The 18,902-nt window shown below is 37.8% G+C and overlaps 1 protein-coding gene across 4 annotated transcripts in view; it reads right to left on the reverse strand.

Annotated features, from left to right (window-relative positions):
• Window positions 1-574: 574 nt before the first annotated feature.
• Window positions 575-18,902, reverse strand: part of DOCK4 (dedicator of cytokinesis 4) — a 221,933-nt gene continuing 203,605 nt past the window's right edge. For 2 of the 4 annotated variants that reach the window (XM_064702643.1, XM_064702642.1), the window contains 11 exons: window positions 17,388-17,471; window positions 15,528-15,647; window positions 15,048-15,169; window positions 14,672-14,792; window positions 14,079-14,160; window positions 13,751-13,860; window positions 12,399-12,566; window positions 10,195-10,267; window positions 7,657-7,770; window positions 6,696-6,757; window positions 575-3,690 (listed from right to left, as the gene is read on the reverse strand). In XM_064702643.1, coding sequence (XP_064558713.1) covers window positions 3,265-3,690; window positions 6,696-6,757; window positions 7,657-7,770; window positions 10,195-10,267; window positions 12,399-12,566; window positions 13,751-13,860; window positions 14,079-14,160; window positions 14,672-14,792; window positions 15,048-15,169; window positions 15,528-15,647; window positions 17,388-17,471 — 1,482 coding nt within the window. In that variant the 3' untranslated portion in view covers window positions 575-3,264. The remainder of the gene's footprint in view (window positions 3,691-6,695; window positions 6,758-7,656; window positions 7,771-10,194; window positions 10,268-12,398; window positions 12,567-13,750; window positions 13,861-14,078; window positions 14,161-14,671; window positions 14,793-15,047; window positions 15,170-15,527; window positions 15,648-17,387; window positions 17,472-18,902) is intronic. The other 2 variants (XM_064702645.1, XM_064702644.1) reach the window with 1 other exon arrangement.

Below are 18,902 nucleotides of genomic sequence, written 5' to 3' on the forward strand. Positions count from 1 at the left end.
ACAAGAAGCTTTTCATCATTTATACCTCAGGTACTGACTCCTGCCAATTGGTATGTTTTTGCTCTGTCACTGTTCTTTTTGCAGGTGCTGTTGGACAATCAATGAACAGGAAGGATGGTCAGGCAGGTGGGCAAGGTGCTACTTTCATATAGAAGATTTTCACTACACCCTGTTCCACGTGAGCAGGGCCATAACTGCACTGCCCTGAAACCTTTACTAAGAGGGGTAATTTCAGCTTTTGTGCTTCTTTCAGGGCACATCAATTTGCCTGGGACATCATAACTGAGTTCACTCACACCACAGAGCTATTATGCCATCATGAGAACCAGTCTGAACTGCATAATTTCAAAGTCAGCCAGCCGAGTCAGAGGATGTTTCTCTGGCATCCCACAGACTCCAACATCTCAAATATGGTATCTGAATACAAGATTATGTCACCTATTACAGACACATTGGCTAACGTTCAAGCTGTTGAGAAGTAAGAGCAACTTGTTCCCATTGGTCTTCCTGTATGAGCTTCTGAATTACTCACCATCATCCAGAAAGTGGTAAAATTATATTTATGACTACTCTGTAAAATTCAAACAAGACCTTTATTTACATTAGGGTTTCAAGCAGTGGGTGTTGCAACATACATTACAAAATTTCATACTACATTTTTTATAGGTAATCAGGTTGAAAAACTGATCTACAGAATCAATTTGTCAAAACTGGCTAAGCAGAAAATGTGTTAACTCGGCTTAAGAGTACTTTGTCAATTTTACATAATTTTCTATCGTTCAGAGTATTTCTGATGTCCTGGCTATAAAAACAGAATGCTCATGCAGGTTAATTTACACTGAACTCTCTAGTAAATTTTACGTTCTTTGCTTGTTCAGAAGAGCATATCAATACTCTCCCCACCTTGTCTCACAAAGCAAGTATGAGTCCAAATAGGGAGAAAACTCAGGAGATTTTTTAACAAAAAAAAAAAAAAAACCAAAAAAACAAAACAAAAAAAAGATTTAGCAAGACAAGGAGTCAGAACTTTCATTCTGTGACTAAGTGAATTAGAATCTTTCATTCTGTAGAAAAAAAGTTGTACTGTAAAGATTAAGCAAGTTCTTTTATTTCATACTAGCATTACGTAGCAACCAATATGAGTGTCTAGGTAAACAGAGACTTTGTGAAATGTATTGCTGCAAAGCTGACCAGTAATGCACACAAATGATAAAGTCATCAACTCTGCTTATTGCCAGAAATAAAAAAAAAGGCTTCAGGAGCAAATAACACTGATTCATACTGTACTGTGCTCAAGCACTAGTAAACAAAATCTATTAAATTACATGGGTGGAAAAAAAATCTAGAGCAGCTTTGTTATCTTAGTTGTGACACCTTATTTAAATTTCAGGCATTACTTCTTTATATCAGCATAAATATGTAGCCTTCTACAGGTTTTATGATGTGGTTACAGACATAAAAATGTTATAGTAGAAAGCAAGAGCTAGTTCAAGGAATTCCAGACTTTGAAATCAGCAAGATACAAAGCTAAAATTCATATGTTCCTTTTCAAGTTATGAATACTTTCACTAAAACATAAATATTTTAACATATATTATTTTTTCTGACATTCAAAATTGTAAAGTCAATATGGCAGAATTATTGTTAAAAGCACATATTTACAAATATTCTTTTTTCCATACATAAAGTATTTGGCATAATTATAACAATCTTACTGCATACACAACCGTTTGCTTCTTTTTCACATAATGGTACACTCCTTATTAAAATTTACCAATTATGTACAAAAATACTTGAACATTTATTATAGAAAACTTCTATAACTACTGTCAACAGCTTGTAACTGCTGAAGGTTTAATTGAGAGAATATAAAAAAGTGGTCACTTTCTTCCAGTTAAACTATCAACAAATCAAACACAGCTAAGATCAACATGAGCTTCCCAACAAAAGAGGGAGAATATTTTTAACAATATGATTTAAAATGCAGTTCACACATCTGTTCCCAAACACATTTAAACAGTCAATAAAAGAAAGAGGATACAAAACATACATACAGAAGGTGCTTTTTTTTTCTTTTCCCTCCACATTCCTATGTCTTGGCATTAGCTTTCCAGAGCTCTTCAGATGCCAGTCACTAAAATACAACCTAAGGCCAAACACTATTTTCAACAATAAAGATGATGGTGATGAACTCGAGCTAAAAAGCAAATCAAAAGCTTGGCTCCAATGGCTCATACACATCCAAGGAACTGTTCAGAATTTTTGCTAGATTTTTACAAAATTATTAATGACCTTTGCAATTAGCTTTTGAAATATATGGATTGTAAACCAGCCATTTGTATTTTTAAAAATTGGCTCATTTAGTGAATTGCCTTGATAATAGTCAGTACTGACTCTTGTACGCAAGTTAAAGGAACAATTGAGTTGTACCTATTTCATACACAGATTGTACTTTAGGGTGAACTTTCAAGAACAGCAGAGAGCATTCACTAGAAAACTCCTAGCTTTAAAAAAAACCCCTAAAACTAAAACAACAACAAAAAATATATTAAGTGGAAGAATAAAAGTAAATTGCACCTCAAAAAGAAAAGGGATGTGTCAGGTACATACATGAATGGCACAAAACTTTTTCAGGATTCACCAGAATGGTGCTATATGCTGAATGAGATACAGGTATTTTTCCATCTTAAAAGTAACATAAGCCAAGTGTGTGTTTCAAAAATTCCAAACCACATTCTTACAACAGTCCTCTGCTGTATAACTTGCATTTTATCTCAGTTTTGCCACATACATTTGAAATGACCAACCTGTTCATCAGGTAAGAGAAACAACTTTCAGCCTACTTGCAGAAACATCCTAGTCTACAGACTACTTCGTTAGAAAGCGTGCATTTATCTCTAGTAGTAAAGATCCAGTCAGTATATTCTGCATTTTGTAAGAAGCATTCAGCTAACTCCAATGAGAGTTGTAGGGTTTTAGATTTTTCAAATAAAAATAAAGTAAAAATAAAAGCATTTATCAGTATTCACCACCATGAAATTAAAAAAAAATCCTCTCATTCATGCTTCCTGTAGTATCTGGCAACCTAAATTAGTAATTTCATTTCAAATGTGCAACATAATATTAATAAGCATTCTGAAATTACTCAAAAGAAAAGGTGGACAAAATATTAAAGTGCCTAACTAAATGACTTTTACCATTTTTAAAAAATATTATTTCTTAAACAGTAACGAATGTGTAGCAATTAAATATAAAAGTGGCTTCTCATAGCTGAGAGACTTTGCGGGGCAGAGGCCTGGGCCGGGGAACCTGCTCAGTCCTCCTGCTGCTGTTTTCCAGGTTGTTTGGCCGAACCAGCTGTGGCTTGGGCGGCAGTGCCGGGGGTTCTGCGGCGGGCGGGATGGAGAGGCTGTGAGGTAGAGGAACGGGGCGCTTCAAAGTCCGCTCATACACGCTGTAAGGTGGTGGGGTTTTGCTTTCTTTTCTCACAGGTTCCTCAGAAATGCTGTAGCTTGGGACAGTCACTGCTGGTTCGCTGCCTTGGCTTTCAAAGCCTGATGTTTCTGATGTGCTACATCGGCTGAGCGAAGAGATGCCGCTGCTGTAACTCCCTGACAGCGCCGGGGAGTTGGATATGAGCCCCGAGGAATGATACTCCACTGGAGACGGTGTGAATGATTGCACAGACCCCTGCTCAAAAGAAAGGGCAGAAGAAGAATTTACCTGGCACCCAGGAGGGAGAGTGTTTCTCTGCTCAGACTGAAAATATACACAAACACATTGCACATAACTCTGAGCTTTGATAAACAGAAATGGTTGTGCCCCTGTTTAATCAAGACCTGGTAAGAAACTGATAAAAAGCTCATTTCAGTAGTGCCTGGTACACCTTAGATAGTGGACATGCCAGCAATTCTTGTAAGTGGAAATAAAAGTACTTTTAAATGTTATCTTACTATCATAATACCTTGGAAAAATCTGAAAGTCTTTAGAATACAGCCTTAGTTTTCCCAGCTGGAAGTGGAATGCATCACTGGGGACAGGGCATACCTGGGGATATCCTGCCCCCTAACGCCAAAGCTCAGCCACTGCACCTACTGCATGCTCTCATAACCCAAATTCAGTTTCCAAAGCTTTTCCTCAAAAGTGCATTGCCATGCAGTGAAAAGTGCACTTACAACATGGCATCGTTTCTGAGGGTACCGTAAAACCAGTGTTGGGGCAGTAGCACAAAGCAGGTATCAAGGTAAGAGCCACTGCTGGGTGCCAGCCCCCTTTTCTGCTGTTCCTGCTCCCATCTGGGGCAGCAGCAGAATGGCAGGAGATGACAGCATCACCACCCTTCCTCTCCCCCATCTCCCAGGTGTTCCTTAGACATACAAACACGACACGCCACATGTGCCTCAGGGAACAGGTCCATATGGAGGGCACAGGTGGCCAGAGGCTGCACCAGCAGCCTCACAGGTCAGTGAGGGAAGGTGAGGGACCAGGAGCTGAGGGCCCAAGCAGCAACAACAGTGCTGATGACAAATAAAAGGCATGGACAATAAAGGCCTACCTAAAACCACTGAGCAGTTCAGTCCGCTGAAGCAACTTCAACTGAAAACTGTCAAAGGTTAGCTCATGCTTTCCAAGTTAAAATTTTTTACAACATATTTAATTATGACTGGAGTAATCTGAGACAATCCCAACTTATTGGCCTCAAGCCTCAGGCTAAAAAAGGGATGGAGAAATCAAAATAAAGACAAATTTCTCACTCCCGTTCTTGTAAGACTGGTTGATGCTCAGTTGCTCAGCTTGAGGTGAGAGTGGGAGCCATGCAACAAGGTATGGGAGTGGAGGAGGAGACGGGCAGGGGTGTACAGAGCTGGCTGCACTGACTTTATGCTGTTGAGATAATTTTAGTTATCCATCTAGGACTGGATCCACACAGCACTGAAATCAATGGAGAAAAAAACTTCATTTATATCAGTGGGTTTTGTTCTACGATGGTTTTCTCTGGTAGCTCACTGTTAGAAGAAATGCTAAAATCTGAGCCCTGTTATGACTGGAAAAGCAAAGCAAGTTTTATTTAAAACTCAACACCTGGTGAAGACATTTCAGAATTTCTCTGGAGCCTGTTTAACTACTCGTTTCATGTTCCATTCCTCTGTATGTGAGGAAGCTCCAACTGTACTCTTACTCCCACAAACACCCACTGTCAAGGCTTTCAAATAAATCATGTATTTGGCTCCAGTTCCAAGAACACTGGACACTTGAAGTAAGTGATCATATAGAAGATTTAGGACTTTTGCTTTTGTCATTCACAACAATGGCAAATATGTAAAGCCTGCATGGGTAACCACTTAGTTCTGGTAAGGCAGCATAGACTACTTTTACCAGTAGCAAGTAACAGTCTAGACACTAAAACAGTCTCAAAGTGAGATCCAGCAGTTCTCAGAAGTATTTTGGGCCAGCATTGCTCTTCCAAGCAGCAAACCAGACCTTGTAAAATGCTTAAATTCTGTCCAGACCTATAGAAGAAGAATGTTAGGACAAGCTTCAAACATCCCTAAGAATCATCAGTGGTCATGCCAGTATGCGTCCGTTAAGGATGAAAAGGAAGGGTCACTCCTCTTTGGACAAGATCTGAATGTTCTAAAGAGCTTCCTAGGAAGCAATTAGGGCAAAACCTGGGATTGGTGCTCACTTCAGCAGAATAGTAATAGGAATATGGGACACTCTGATGGTCAGCAGAATTGCTTTGTTATGAATTTGGACCACTGTGCAGACACAAGTTGTAATGTTACAGGCTTATGGGAAGGCAATCAGGACAATGAGTGTAGACTTGTAATTAGGGACCTCAAGGGGAAAGGAGATACTTTGGGGTGCTGGTCTCCTCCTCAGGCAGTGTGTATCTCTGCAGTATTAGTTAGGCACTGGGTTGCTGAGGAGTTACTTTGACAGGGCTGCTTCCCTCTCTCCTTCCATCTGAGTGCTTGAAACACCAGTCATGCTCCTTTCTATCTGCTCTCCTTCCATGTTGTTGACTCTTATATTTCTACTTGCAAAATCATCTCTGCTTCAATGGGGTGGCAGAGGCTATCCCAAGACCAATGACATGCACTCTGCCAGCACCAGGGTTTGTCTGGAATAAGCAGGCTGCATGTTTGTGTGCTCCAATGCTGTAGAAAAGACAGATTTCCCAGTCAAGTTTTCCAGAAAAAAAGCAGGTACCAGTATGTGGGTACCACCACATGCAAACATCTTGAAATAGAAATGAAATCTGCTCAGTTTAGCCTGGATCTTAAATTACTTTGGATGTTTAACTACCAGAGAGGAACCAGTGCTAATTCACAGCCTATGCTTAATGTGTCCTACTGGCAGATGTCAAACTACTTGCATCTTCTTACAACCGCCCTGGACCATCCTGCAGAGGAAAATTGGTATTAAAATGATTGAAGCAGGAAATACTCCCTAATGAGCCTCTAATCTTACAGCTCTGAATGCTGGAGGAATAAAACCAATGGATTGCACAACAGGTTTTCCTGGCACCTCCCCATCTTCCATGCTGGAGACAGAATACTGGTTTTTGTACAGTATTTGGTAAGAAAAAGAAAAGAATATAATCCCAAATAATGCACATTAAATATACACCATCTACCCCACCACACATGAGATCTGTCTCACAAAGGCAATTCACTGCAATAAGACAGTACCTTCATTGGTGATCTTCCAGCAGGAGAAGGGGAAACAGAGGCTATGTGTCTTGCTGGTGATGCTGTAAAGGCAGAAAGATTTCAGTGTACTTGTGGCATTACAATTTTCACTAAGAAATCTTTTTAAGTGGATAGTTGATCATTTGATATATAAACATAACCTACTTCTCTCGGTCGATGGCTGTAAATAGTTTTAGAGATTTTGTTTATTTTGATTTTTTCTCTGGGTTATCTTGCAGTGCAACCAAGTACAAAAAATTTCTGCATCTGCCTTTTCTGACAAATTTTATATCACTTTAAATTGATTTATAATCTACTAAATTATAACAAGTTAAAAAATGAGTCAGTATAACAACTTTTCCCTTTTTGTTCTTAAGAAATATATGATGTACTTGTAAGTCAAATAGGGAAAATAGAAAATACATAATATACTCATATCAAACATTTACCTCCAAATATACTAGAAACATGACTGGACAAACTCAGAGGCTTAAGTATAATACAAAAAATGTTTACTTTTAAAATAATTATATTTATAGTATCACTTGAGCAGCCTTTCCTTTAAAAGGAAATTAATCTTTTGAAAGCCAAAATGATTATAGTTACTGATGTATTTTCATAAATGCTGTGCATTTTCTGGCCAGTAAGATTCCTTGTGGTTAATGATCATTTCTGATTGCTAACCTCCAATTATCATAAAATCAAAAGACTAAATTTGATCATCCTTCCTCATACTAACATGAACTGTCTGAAACTGCTCATTCATTAGTGAAGGGGCAGAGTATTGGAAACTGCAGAGAACATTAATGAAATGAAAATACCCACAGAGGCAGTTCTACAGCCTTTCATGTAAGAAATCAAATAATAAGTTAACCTGCCCAAGAAGTTAAACATCAAACAGAGTGGAAAGAATCTAAGCCCTCAAGTACTGGAGCTTTACCTGAGATGTCCATGAACTCACCAGTCTGTGCAGGTCTTGGTGGTACAGGAGGAGATATAAGCTTTCCACTTTCTGATGTGTTTCTGGCTTCCTTCCCACTGTCCAGGCTCCAGCTGCTGGGGGTGGTGTTCACAGCTGGAAGAGAATGAACAATCAAACAAAAAATGTCATAGGCATCAACACTTCCAGTTCTCTGACTTGCTTTTATCCATGACTGTAAAAACAGTCAGAATGCAAGCGCCTAACAACATCTGCACTTACAAAGCTCATAAAGAGCAGCCATCAATGTCATGGATGCCTGATGGATGCACCTGGCCCTCAGGCCAGTTTGTGACCAGCAGTGGCAGCCATCAACAGCAGCAGCAGCTGAGATTGCACTCTGTGCGCTGCAAATCCAGCCACAAAGGGAGATAAGCTTGAAGCCTTTTAATATAATCAGTTTATCTTTGCACCAGACTCCTATTTAGGGGTTTCCAGGCAGGAGGGAATAGACTATTCATAAACTGTTCCCATTAACTCATTTTATATACAGAAGGGACTAGAGAAAGAAACTCTCCAAATTCATATCGACCTCCTTCATAAAGCTGTCTGTGCTAACATTCCTCTGTTACCTGAATAGACTACCAATCCAGAATTGAGAGAAGATGGAAAGAAGGGTGCAAAATATCGGGAGTAAAAACTGGAAGAAATTAAAAGTGTCTGACAGCAAAAAATATCAAAAAAAGAAATTATTATGGACTGAGAAAATTTCTGTACACTTTGTATCTGTGGTCAAGGATCTCTGCTTGATTATGTAAATTGACTACCACCTTGACATGCATAAAAGTTGCTGTTTTCTTTGTCTGTTACCCTGATCAAATTCTATGATTGTAACTGAATGATCCCATAAGGTCTGGAACATCTTCCTTGATAGAACTGGATTATCTCATGTCATCAAGATGCCACCAATATTGGAAAGAAGTCAGACAGAAGGAGAGGGCATTTAACATGGGCAGAATAAAAGCTAATTTGAAAAATACAACTCTCATTACACTTCTTAAAAACAAAAAAAGGAGTTGAAAATAACCACTTCAAACCTTCCATTCATTTCCCAAATACTCCACCAAAAAATCCCCCACCTCAAAAGCCTCAGACCTCTTGCTTTGCCATGACACTTTCCTTCTTGTTTACTTATTTCAATTGTGAGTAGAGAATCACATGCAAGGACCCTGTGTTTATTTACAGAGATGAAACAAAAAAGCAAAGTATTGCTGCTAACTGATGGCATCAATTATCACTATTGTAGCAACTCTGAGAGCTCTCCGACTGCAACGCCACTACACACCGGACTTAATACAATAAGTACAGTAAAAATAACCCTAATCTCATATCTGAAACAATATTGTTACAGTATAATTACACTTTAGTTGACCCTGTAACCAATGAACAGAATAATCTATTTTCCAGAGGATCATTTTGCTTTGTTATTGCCAAAATATGCAATACACTATTTGCTTTTCAATGCAAGCTGTCACCCAGCATGGCTTTGCCCTCATCCTAAAAATCACCTGGCACCAGACCTAGGTACTTCAAATGCCTGAATCTCTTGACAAGCCAAATTTTTTTTTCTTTTAAGTCATCCAAGCAGTCTATTTTTTTGGACCGCTAAAGCCTTCAGGAGAGAATAGTTCATTTTAACAATTCTGTGATGTACTTGGCTGCATGGGCCAGTGGAAAAGTTTTGCTATTTTCATGTTAAATTATTTCATATGTTTTTCAGCCCTGTGAAAAAATTCCACCTGTGTTTTCATAAAAATGTAAACTCAAAATAAAACCCAGCTTTCATTAAAGAAAATCTGATTCCTGGGCAGTACTTATTACAGTATATTATTAAAAGTTACTTTCTATACATTTATTTTACTATATCCATTATTCAGCATACCACAAAGGTACCAATATGAAATGATGGAGCATATTATTGATGTGAGGCACAAAATGAAGTCATGACAAAAAATTACTATGCTAGCAATATTTGATTTCCCCATGTTCAAAATTATAAGAGGCAATCTTTTTTCTATGGAAATACATATATTTACCATTTACGCTAATTAAAAACAAAACCCCATAATGCAAGAAACAGCAAATTGGTGTTTTCAATCCAAGTGTAATCAGAAGCACACTGTGTTATATTTGATAAACAGGACTTGCAGGTACCAAACTTCAGGATTCTGTCCATCTCTCTACCTTCCCTTTGCTCCATTCTCCAGATCTGGCTTTTCCCCACATATGTCTCTCTTGAGAAGCAGAAAGAACAGGTCTCACAGGCAGCCTGATGAAACCTGCTGCTCCATCACTTTGCAAACTTCTGGGCCTAATTTGAGTGCAAAATACAGTCCTCCCCTCTTTGGCAAAGTGTTTTGACACTTACATCTATTAGCATAATTTATTTATTTCCTTAGAATGTTTTGACACTTGGAGATGACAGTATGCACTCAAAAGAACAGGCACTCTACAGGAACATGATGGAGTAATTAAGTTTTCATTCTTCAAAGATTGGCATGTTGTAGCACGTCTGCTTACCTTTGTCAGAGCCAGGCAGATTGGAATCACTTCGTGGCAAAGCACCATCTCCAATATGATTAAAGAGCATTCTCTGTAAATTGAGAACAGCATGGTTTACACATAGCTCCTGCTGTATTTCAGTAGCCTTTCAGAAAACAAATATATTTTTTTATTATCCCCTCTCATGCCCAGGTCTGCTTAGGAGGCAGAGTGATAAACATCACATAAGAACATAAACAGTTTAATTAAAGTATGTGTATACAGATAGGGAGTAGAGTAGTTTTCTGAAGATTGCACACACAGAAATTGGAGGGAGGATTATTATGTACTGAGTTCTGACAGTTTCCAGCACCTTAAAAAACATAAAAAAACTAATTCCTAAAGAGATATCTTAATAGATTAATTAAAATAATTGCAATAAATTCATTACAGAATTAGGATCTGAACAAGATAATATTCAAGGTATGGCTGTTACCTAAGAAAAGCATTATGTATTGTTTTCCAACCCTGACTTTTTTTTGGTAGCAATCTTCTTACTTCTCTTGTGGATAAGAGCTGACCCATAAAGCATGTTTGTCTTTAATTTTCTTAATATCCATTTTGTTTACAAATCACAGTAAATGTCTGGAAAAAAAATTCTACCATTGATTTAATTTGGAGCATTCAAATAATCCATGGGTCACTAGTTTGTCTTGAAAACATACATAAACAGCATACAGTTAATCCTACAAGTAATTCAGACATACTTTCCAGAGGAAATGGCAACAGATAAACATGCGGGGTTTTTCTCACTTTTTTTTTTTCTTTAAAAGCAAGATCAGATGATCAGTGAAATCCAAATAAAATCCTATTCTTGTGTCTCTTTCCAGCATTCACAGAGCACTGTGCCAAGTTGGTGAGGCACTATGCTGGGGTTCCACAAGATGGCAAACCCAGCTGCAAAGCAATCATCATTGATCTAATATGTTGCAGCTTTGTGTCACAAAGTGAGGAACAAAGACTCAATTCAACTTCACTTTAAACATCTCAGAGACAAAATGCTTTTGGTACACTTTGAGCTACAGTAGGTGTGCTGTATATCATATGAGAATCATTCTGGGTCAGGCAATATCTGTTTTCCTGGAGTTACCATTAAACTGAGGTGTTAAACCCACATATGTACTCTGGTGTGACAGAGAGTGTGACCATATGTTCCTGCCTGGTCTGGATTGAGTGTCCACTGCCTAGTGAGCCTGCAGTGCACGACAATGTGATGGACAAGTGCTGAAGTCCATTTTCTGCTGCAAGAGTAAAGAGCAATGGCTGAAAAAGCAACTGAAATTGGAGGAGATAAAGAGACAAAAGCTGAATGAAATACAAAGAAACAAAGACGTACTAAAAAGAATGAGATAAAAAAACCATATGGAAGAACAAGAGCAATCACAGGATGTTTAATGACACACAAATAAAAACCCCAAAAATGTGAAATTCAAAAAGCTTCAATAGGAAGAATAATAGCGCAAAAAACTAAGGAGGCTTGTTGACCAGTCAATGACAGCAGCCATTCCTCTTCAGAGTACGGGAAGAGCTGGAGAGACACTGTACAACCATTCAGCCAGAGATCACAAAGCAAGCACAAATGGATGTTGACTGAAACCAGCTGTACATAACCTTGAGCATCAATTTCAATGAGGAAGCGGATGAAGTACTGCTGTGGTCTTGTTCTGTGAAATCCATCAAACTTCCTTAAATAAGGGAGCTATGGCTTGAAAGACTTGAAGCTCAGGACTTTGCCCATGAATCTCACCTCTCCTGGCTGAAACACTAATGTGAAAATTGCTTTCATCAAGATGTATGTAACAAAGTAATTCATAAATGGGTGGTCCTTTCCTCTCAGTGTGAAGCTCCAACCTACGCTGTTGAAGTGGTGTTAGAATGAAAGGAGGAAGGACAAGGAACAGTTTGAGCAGCTAAATTTAAATGAGAGTTGCAGATAGATAAGATATCTCCTTACAATTGTCCTGAGGAATTCTTTCCCCCTTCTTTATCAGAAGGCAGAGAATCAGGATTTTGTTTCTGATCACAGTCCATTTTTACTGCTGAGGGAACAGCAGAGAAAGAAATTTCACCTTTCCCTGGAAAGATATATCCTTATTTACAGTTATAAGGGCAGAAAGAAACCGTCAGACTTTCTCATCTTTGAAATATACTTCACTGTATGAGGAAGGAGATTTTCTACTTACCCTCTCATGGGACACTGAGGGTAGAGACAGATTGGGAGACTTTCCTGCTGGGCGAGTCTCAGAGAGAGCGGAGACTGGGCCTACGAGCTCCTCAGCCTCCCTTATGCAATCTCGGATAGAGTGGGGGACAGAAGTCGCATTCCACTTGGCAAAGCAAGAGTTTGTAGTCTGGGAGCAAAAACGGGACAATTTTTCTTTGCGGCAAACTGTAAAACCGCTTTATCTAAAGAGCATCTCCTGATCTTTCCTGTCTGTTGTTTTGGCTCCACTACCACTGATGAAGTGCCCAGTAGATCTATCTGCTCTAAGTAGCTCCTGAGAAGTGTCCTTCAGTCTGGCTAAGCCTCAGTATTACTTCTTAAGTCCTCAAGTAATAGCATGAGGACTTAAACAGAAAAGAGATTAAAAAGTAAATCAAGAGCCAATTCAATAACCAAAGAAACAAGGGGCAAGAAAAGAGCTAGTTAGAAGCCAATAAATAATTTCGAAAATAAAGAATCCTGGAGCTGGTTTAAAATAAAGAATCCTGGAGCTGGTTTTTGTCAGTGGTAAAACTTCTGAAAGACATGAGAGTGTTGAAAGGACAGCTTTTAACACTGTATGTGTGTTCTCATCTTTTTCAGCTTCAGCAAGAGGTGCATTGTGTGATGGCAGGGATTAAAACAGCAGCTGCGTTAAAGAAAAACACTTTGGGAAATTAGGTCCATTAAGAAGAAAAGATGAAATAAGGACTCAGTATTGGTCAGCTTACCAAGTTCATGTTGAATTTCAGAATACTCAAAAACCACACATTTCATACATACAGACCTGTCTAACAGTATTTTAAGGCAAGAACACAATACATTGTTTTCTCTGGTGTAACAAAATATCTGTAATTTTTTTCTGACACTGCATTGGAAAATAGGAATTGCCACATGGAATGGGTTATTATCTCACAGTGGCTACGATTAGATTTCTCAGAAGGAAAGAAAGGGGACCTCAACAAGGACAATTGACTTGATAAGAGCTTTTCATTCTTTGTCTTCTTCCCTAGATTGAACAAATGCTTGTTGTTCCAACAAGCAGGCTGTGTCATCTGGTAAGTCTCTGCATCTCTCTCTCACTTCAGTAAGTAAATGTAAAGAAACAGACCTACACCTAAAGAAATCAAGCAGAAATATGGCCAAGCACTATGTACTGTATTCACATCTCTTACATCTAAAATATTTTATTTATTTGCTTATAAAGCTATTAAAAAAATCCCTTGAGAAGTTACAACAGTGAACAGGCACCAAATCTGCTCGAAGTTCAGCATGCACATTTATTGTCTTCCTAGCTATTTGTGCCCCAAGGATTCCCAACAAACTTCTTACCTGAGAAGTTTCCAAAGGAGTCGGGTAGATGGCACTGCAGGGCCTCTCTCTGGGAGACAGGCAAGAGTTTTCTCGGGAATGCTTATGTTTGTCAGACAGCAGAGGAGAAGCTAGAATATAAATGTGTCTAGTGATTAAATTCATGCAGTGAAACTCAAGACATTTCAATTCTATGCTTATGACAAAAAACCCCTCTGTCTCTAATAATTCAGATTCCCCAAGTAATTGGCTAAATACCATGTCTGACCAGTAACATCATGCAGAAATTCAGCTGTGTAACATATCAAGAGTCATTTAATACAGTTTACCACAGCAGAGAAGCACTGACCTCTGGCACTGGATGGAGCAGAACTGGTCACATTAGGTGAAGCAGAATGAGTAGAACTCAGGCTTGAGGTAGATGGACTAGGCTGTGCATAGAAGAGATGATGTTGTTACCAGATCACTTTTACAGGTTTGGAAAACAAAATTTATAGCATACTTTTCACTAGAACAAAAACCTTAAACTTCTTATCAGTAATTCAAAATAGCAAATCAGTATAAAAACCCTTAATCTAACTACACAAAGATGTAACCAAATACTAAATAAATAAAAATGTAATTAATACAGTAAGATAATTACATCACAATGTAACAGTTGTACAGAAAAGTCTATGCACTGTCAGATCACTGTGTATCATAGTCCATTGCTACTTACTACATTTGTAAAAAAACTAATGCTCTAATTTAAACAAGAGAAAACAGTTACATAAAAAAATATTTCTAAGCGAATGAGTTTAACACCTCTCTTAAAGATTGGTTTTTAAAAGAAACATCAGCAATAGTTATGAGATTTCAGAATGAAATAATAGAAGAATTAATTTAGTAAATAGCCTTGTGAGAAAGATTCTGTACAGTTTGAAGAATGACAATAAATTATACCTGCATGTTAAAAACTTCATCTGAGCTTTCTGACTGCCCAGTGATGTTGCTGACTTCAGCAGAAGCTTGGGATGACAGCGATGAGGAAGAATAGCGATTGACAGCTGGGTAACTCAGGGGGCTATTATAAGAATAGTGAAATATAAAATGGTTAACTCTAATTGTCAGTCATAATTTTTCATGTGAGAACAGCACACGTTTATTAATCTTTAATTGGGGCTGGGAAGAGAAAGAAGGAGAGAGAATACATACACCAGCTATTCAAGGCTGAACACACTTCAGCCGGACCATACAAGAAAGCATGCACATAACAGAAGTATTTATGGGTCATCTTCCATGGGTAGCAAAAATATGTGATTACTAATATTTAACTTGCCTGCGTCGTGGTATTACCCTGGCAGCATCAGGGCTCATAGAAACAGGTATGGAATTCCGGCATACACGAGGACTTCCATTAGGGAAATGAACAGGGCTAGCTTGTACACAGGCAGAAAAGTCCTGGTGAGTCATTAAAAGAAGATTAATTAAAATTAACCTAATATCTTAAGCATTTCATAAAATAGAGATATGTAGATAACTACATATAAATGTAGTTACATGGTATTTTGGATCAGCTTCATCATTAATAAGAAAAATATTTTAACTTTTCACTGATGATAGTAAAACATGATTACTTTTCTCTGCATAGTATGGGAAGTTTGTTTCTCTTTGCTTTGTGGTACTGCAAAAAGGCTGCAAGCTGTAATGGGGACAAACAACCAAAAGATGTCACTGTTTGTTGCTTGAGAAAATATACCAGCCCTTAATGCAGCTGAACAGTTTTCTGGTCTATCCTTGCACCTGCTCATCTGAGTACCTGTATTCCCAAGCTTGACTTCATCACAAAGAACTGATCCACCAGCTTTTTGTGCAATGGCCTCATGTCCTGTGGCACCACCTTCTCGTGCACTGCCAAGCCAAATTCTAGAATCTGGGCCTGCAGAAAGGAAAAAAATATTTTTCATCCATTTTCTTTAAGCTCTCATCATCAACTAGGATACCAAAAAAAACCCCAAAAAACCAAAAACCCAACACCTGTCTAAATCTCTGTAACCAAAAAGGGCTAGGACCAAAAGCATGCAAGAGGATTTACCGCCTCTTCCTGTTCAACTTTCCAGAAGGTTTCACCTATGCAAATTCAACTGTAATATTAAAAAATATTTCAGATAACATAGTGAAAAATCTGATTTAATGGGAACTTTACAAAGGAGCAGTTCTAAACCCTAAATGAAAGCCATTTTCTACAAGAACAGTTGTAAAAAGCATGAAACAACAATTTTCAAATCCTCTGTAATATATTGGCAATGAAGTCCATGGTCCCCTATCTTATTTCAACTTCCCAGAGACATCCATAAGTGGTGGCCTGATGTATATCCTTGACACAAGGCATGACATCCTTCAGAATTACAGTGCTAAAACATTAATCTCACTCAAATTTGGTCACATGCATTCAAAATATTGAACTGGTTACATGAGGAGCCAGAAAAACTCAGATTTAAAAACAAAATACCTAGGGTGTGCTGTAATATCTTTGGATGAGAGCTCCTGGCTGATGTTTTCAGGCAGCCTGCGATCAGGCACGCAGCTGTACAGCATCCCTGACCTGGGGTCAGGACTGCAGCACATCCATCCACACACAGAGCCATGCCAGCCCTTCCAAATGCTCTGTGTTAAATAAGCTCTGGGCGCCAGAAAGGGTTGAGCTGCTGTTGCTTGGAACCCACATTTTTGTTACAGGAAGTTATTAACTCCAGTTTTATATTGTAAACATTAGTGAGATTAACCATAGCTTGAAAAAGTTAAGTTATAATGTCAATTACTACACATTGTCTCAGTGAAACTTAAATGAGGTCATTGAATCTGTTCTGATTTATAATGTCTGAGAACCTGTCACTTGGCTGATCTGACCAAAAGATCCCACAATGCTGATGAAAAATGGAATTTCCATCCTGCCAAATTCTAAGCTGGCAATAAAATTTGAAACTTCAACATGCTGCATAGAACAAAAATAGATAAATGCCTGTTAAAAGAACTGAAGTATTAGTAAGATCTTTGATTTTAAAATATTCAGCCTTTTCAAATGGAAAAACTTCATCTTTGAGGCTGGTAGGTGATTGGCTTATAAATGAAAGGAGAAATAATGCAAAAAACATATAACACATAGAATACTCATATCCATAATTTGTGTTTATCTTACTGCCTACCCACTTTGCCAATTAGTATTACTTATCTTTCATTGCAATAAGATTCTGAATGCTTTTTTGCTCTTAAAGCAAACCTTGTAGTGAAAATACTTTCTGTAATATTGGTAAAATACAAATATATGCCAAAGCCATCAAATTTTTCAATGAAATAAGGTTTATTCTGTCATAGTGATAAAATATTTTGTGCAAATATTTGTATATGAGCATGACAAGACAGGCCTCTCACTCAACCTTTATTTTACACAAACCAGTTTGAAATTATTAAGTTGATAATGGAAAGGACTAGGGAAAATATATTCGCATGGCCCAGAAACCTGCTTGTATAGAAAGTTACTCTCTTCTTGGAATCTAACTCAGAAAACATTGAAGACAACAGGGCAGTTATTAACCTCTGATATTTTTTATTTTATTTGGAGACATTTTTTGGTAGAACAGCTGAACAGGCCATCTTGTCAGTCTTTTCCCCACTTTACCTGCTCAAGTGTAAGTTCTCTTAAGCGTGTGATCTTCTCTCCATCTTCTGGATGGTTCAAGATGTATTCTTTGACAAAGAATGCCTAAGCGCAATAAAATTACAAAGTAAAACAAAGTGAGTAAAAACACACCACTTTTATTTCTTTTTTTTGAAAACAAGTTTCTAGATAACATTTTCAAATGTTTTCTAAGTTTCTTTGAACTGCAATAATTGATAATACATGTTAAATAAGTAATTAATCATATAGTCATTGGTGGAGACCATTGGCAAAAAAACGTAGCCACTAGTGAATGGATAGGTTCAACATTTGAAATATGAAGCTTCTTCCCCATCAGAAAAGAAAAAAAAATACAGGAAATCATTTAAAGAGGAAAAAGAGGGAAGAAGGAAGACAGAATCAAGAAGGCAGCAGATAGTCAAAGGGCACTTTTTAAAAGTTGGAAGTTGCCTTAAGGGAAGGAAGATAACGGTAAAGACATGGTCACCCTTTCCTCAAGACCAAATGCTCCAAGAGTGACTGAACTTTGAACTTTGTACAGGGCAGAAGGGAAAAGCAGGTGAAATGGAAAAGCATTTACAGAAAACAGGATAGCAAGAAAGGTAGAAGGTAAGAACTGGCAAAACAACAGGCAGACATATAAAGACTGAAAAATGGACATGCAAAAAGAAGAATTAGAGGGAAATGGAAGAAAAAAACAGCCCCACAATTATTGCTAACAGTTTTGATGTTTACAAAATGAATTGCTGAAAAGTCCTATTTTAATACAGTGAGAGACAGAGGGCAGAAGGGAGTCGAAACACGAACACCGTCTAAGAGATCAAGAATTACAGCCAAGGACAATAATGAGGAGCAAGCTAGAACCTTTGATATGCTTGTGAGGAATGGAAGCTGTGCAGACACTGAGCTAGCTCTGACACTGCTAATTCAAACCAGACATAGTTCTGACATGACTGTATTTCTCCAGGGACTCCCTTCATCGTGCTTCACTATGCTAAACAGTTTTGTTGTTGTTTAAAGGCAGTTAGGAAACATAAAAAATGTTACTGCTTTGCTTCGGTCTCACAATTTTCATAACACTGCAGTTTTGATGACAGATTCTAATACTTTGCTGAATTCAATTTCTTGTAGTTTAATTAAGATGCAGTTTTACCAAATTTAACACTGTTGAGTGAACACTGAATCTCTCAGCCTTTGAGACAAGTGGACAGAATGCTATTCAAATTGTCATTTTCAAGGGAAAAACCAGCAGACCCAAGTATCTCATAAGACTATTTGGAGAAAGAAAAATCAAGTTGGGCTGCAAAAAACCTCTAACTCTTTCTTTATACTGAAGTTTCATAATTCCACAGAATTTTGTATAAATACAGCATCCCAAACATTTAAGGCTTTCCTAATGTGATTCTGAAATTATAATAATGAGGAACAACTGTTAGAAACAAATCCAGTGCTAGACATTTCTAAATTGTATTTATTTATTTTAATGCCTTTCCCCCCTCCTCCCAAAATAGCTTT

Source organism: Zonotrichia leucophrys, chromosome 1A (assembly GCF_028769735.1).
Source record: "Zonotrichia leucophrys gambelii isolate GWCS_2022_RI chromosome 1A, RI_Zleu_2.0, whole genome shotgun sequence".
NCBI classification, from domain to species: Eukaryota; Metazoa; Chordata; class Aves; order Passeriformes; family Passerellidae; genus Zonotrichia; species Zonotrichia leucophrys.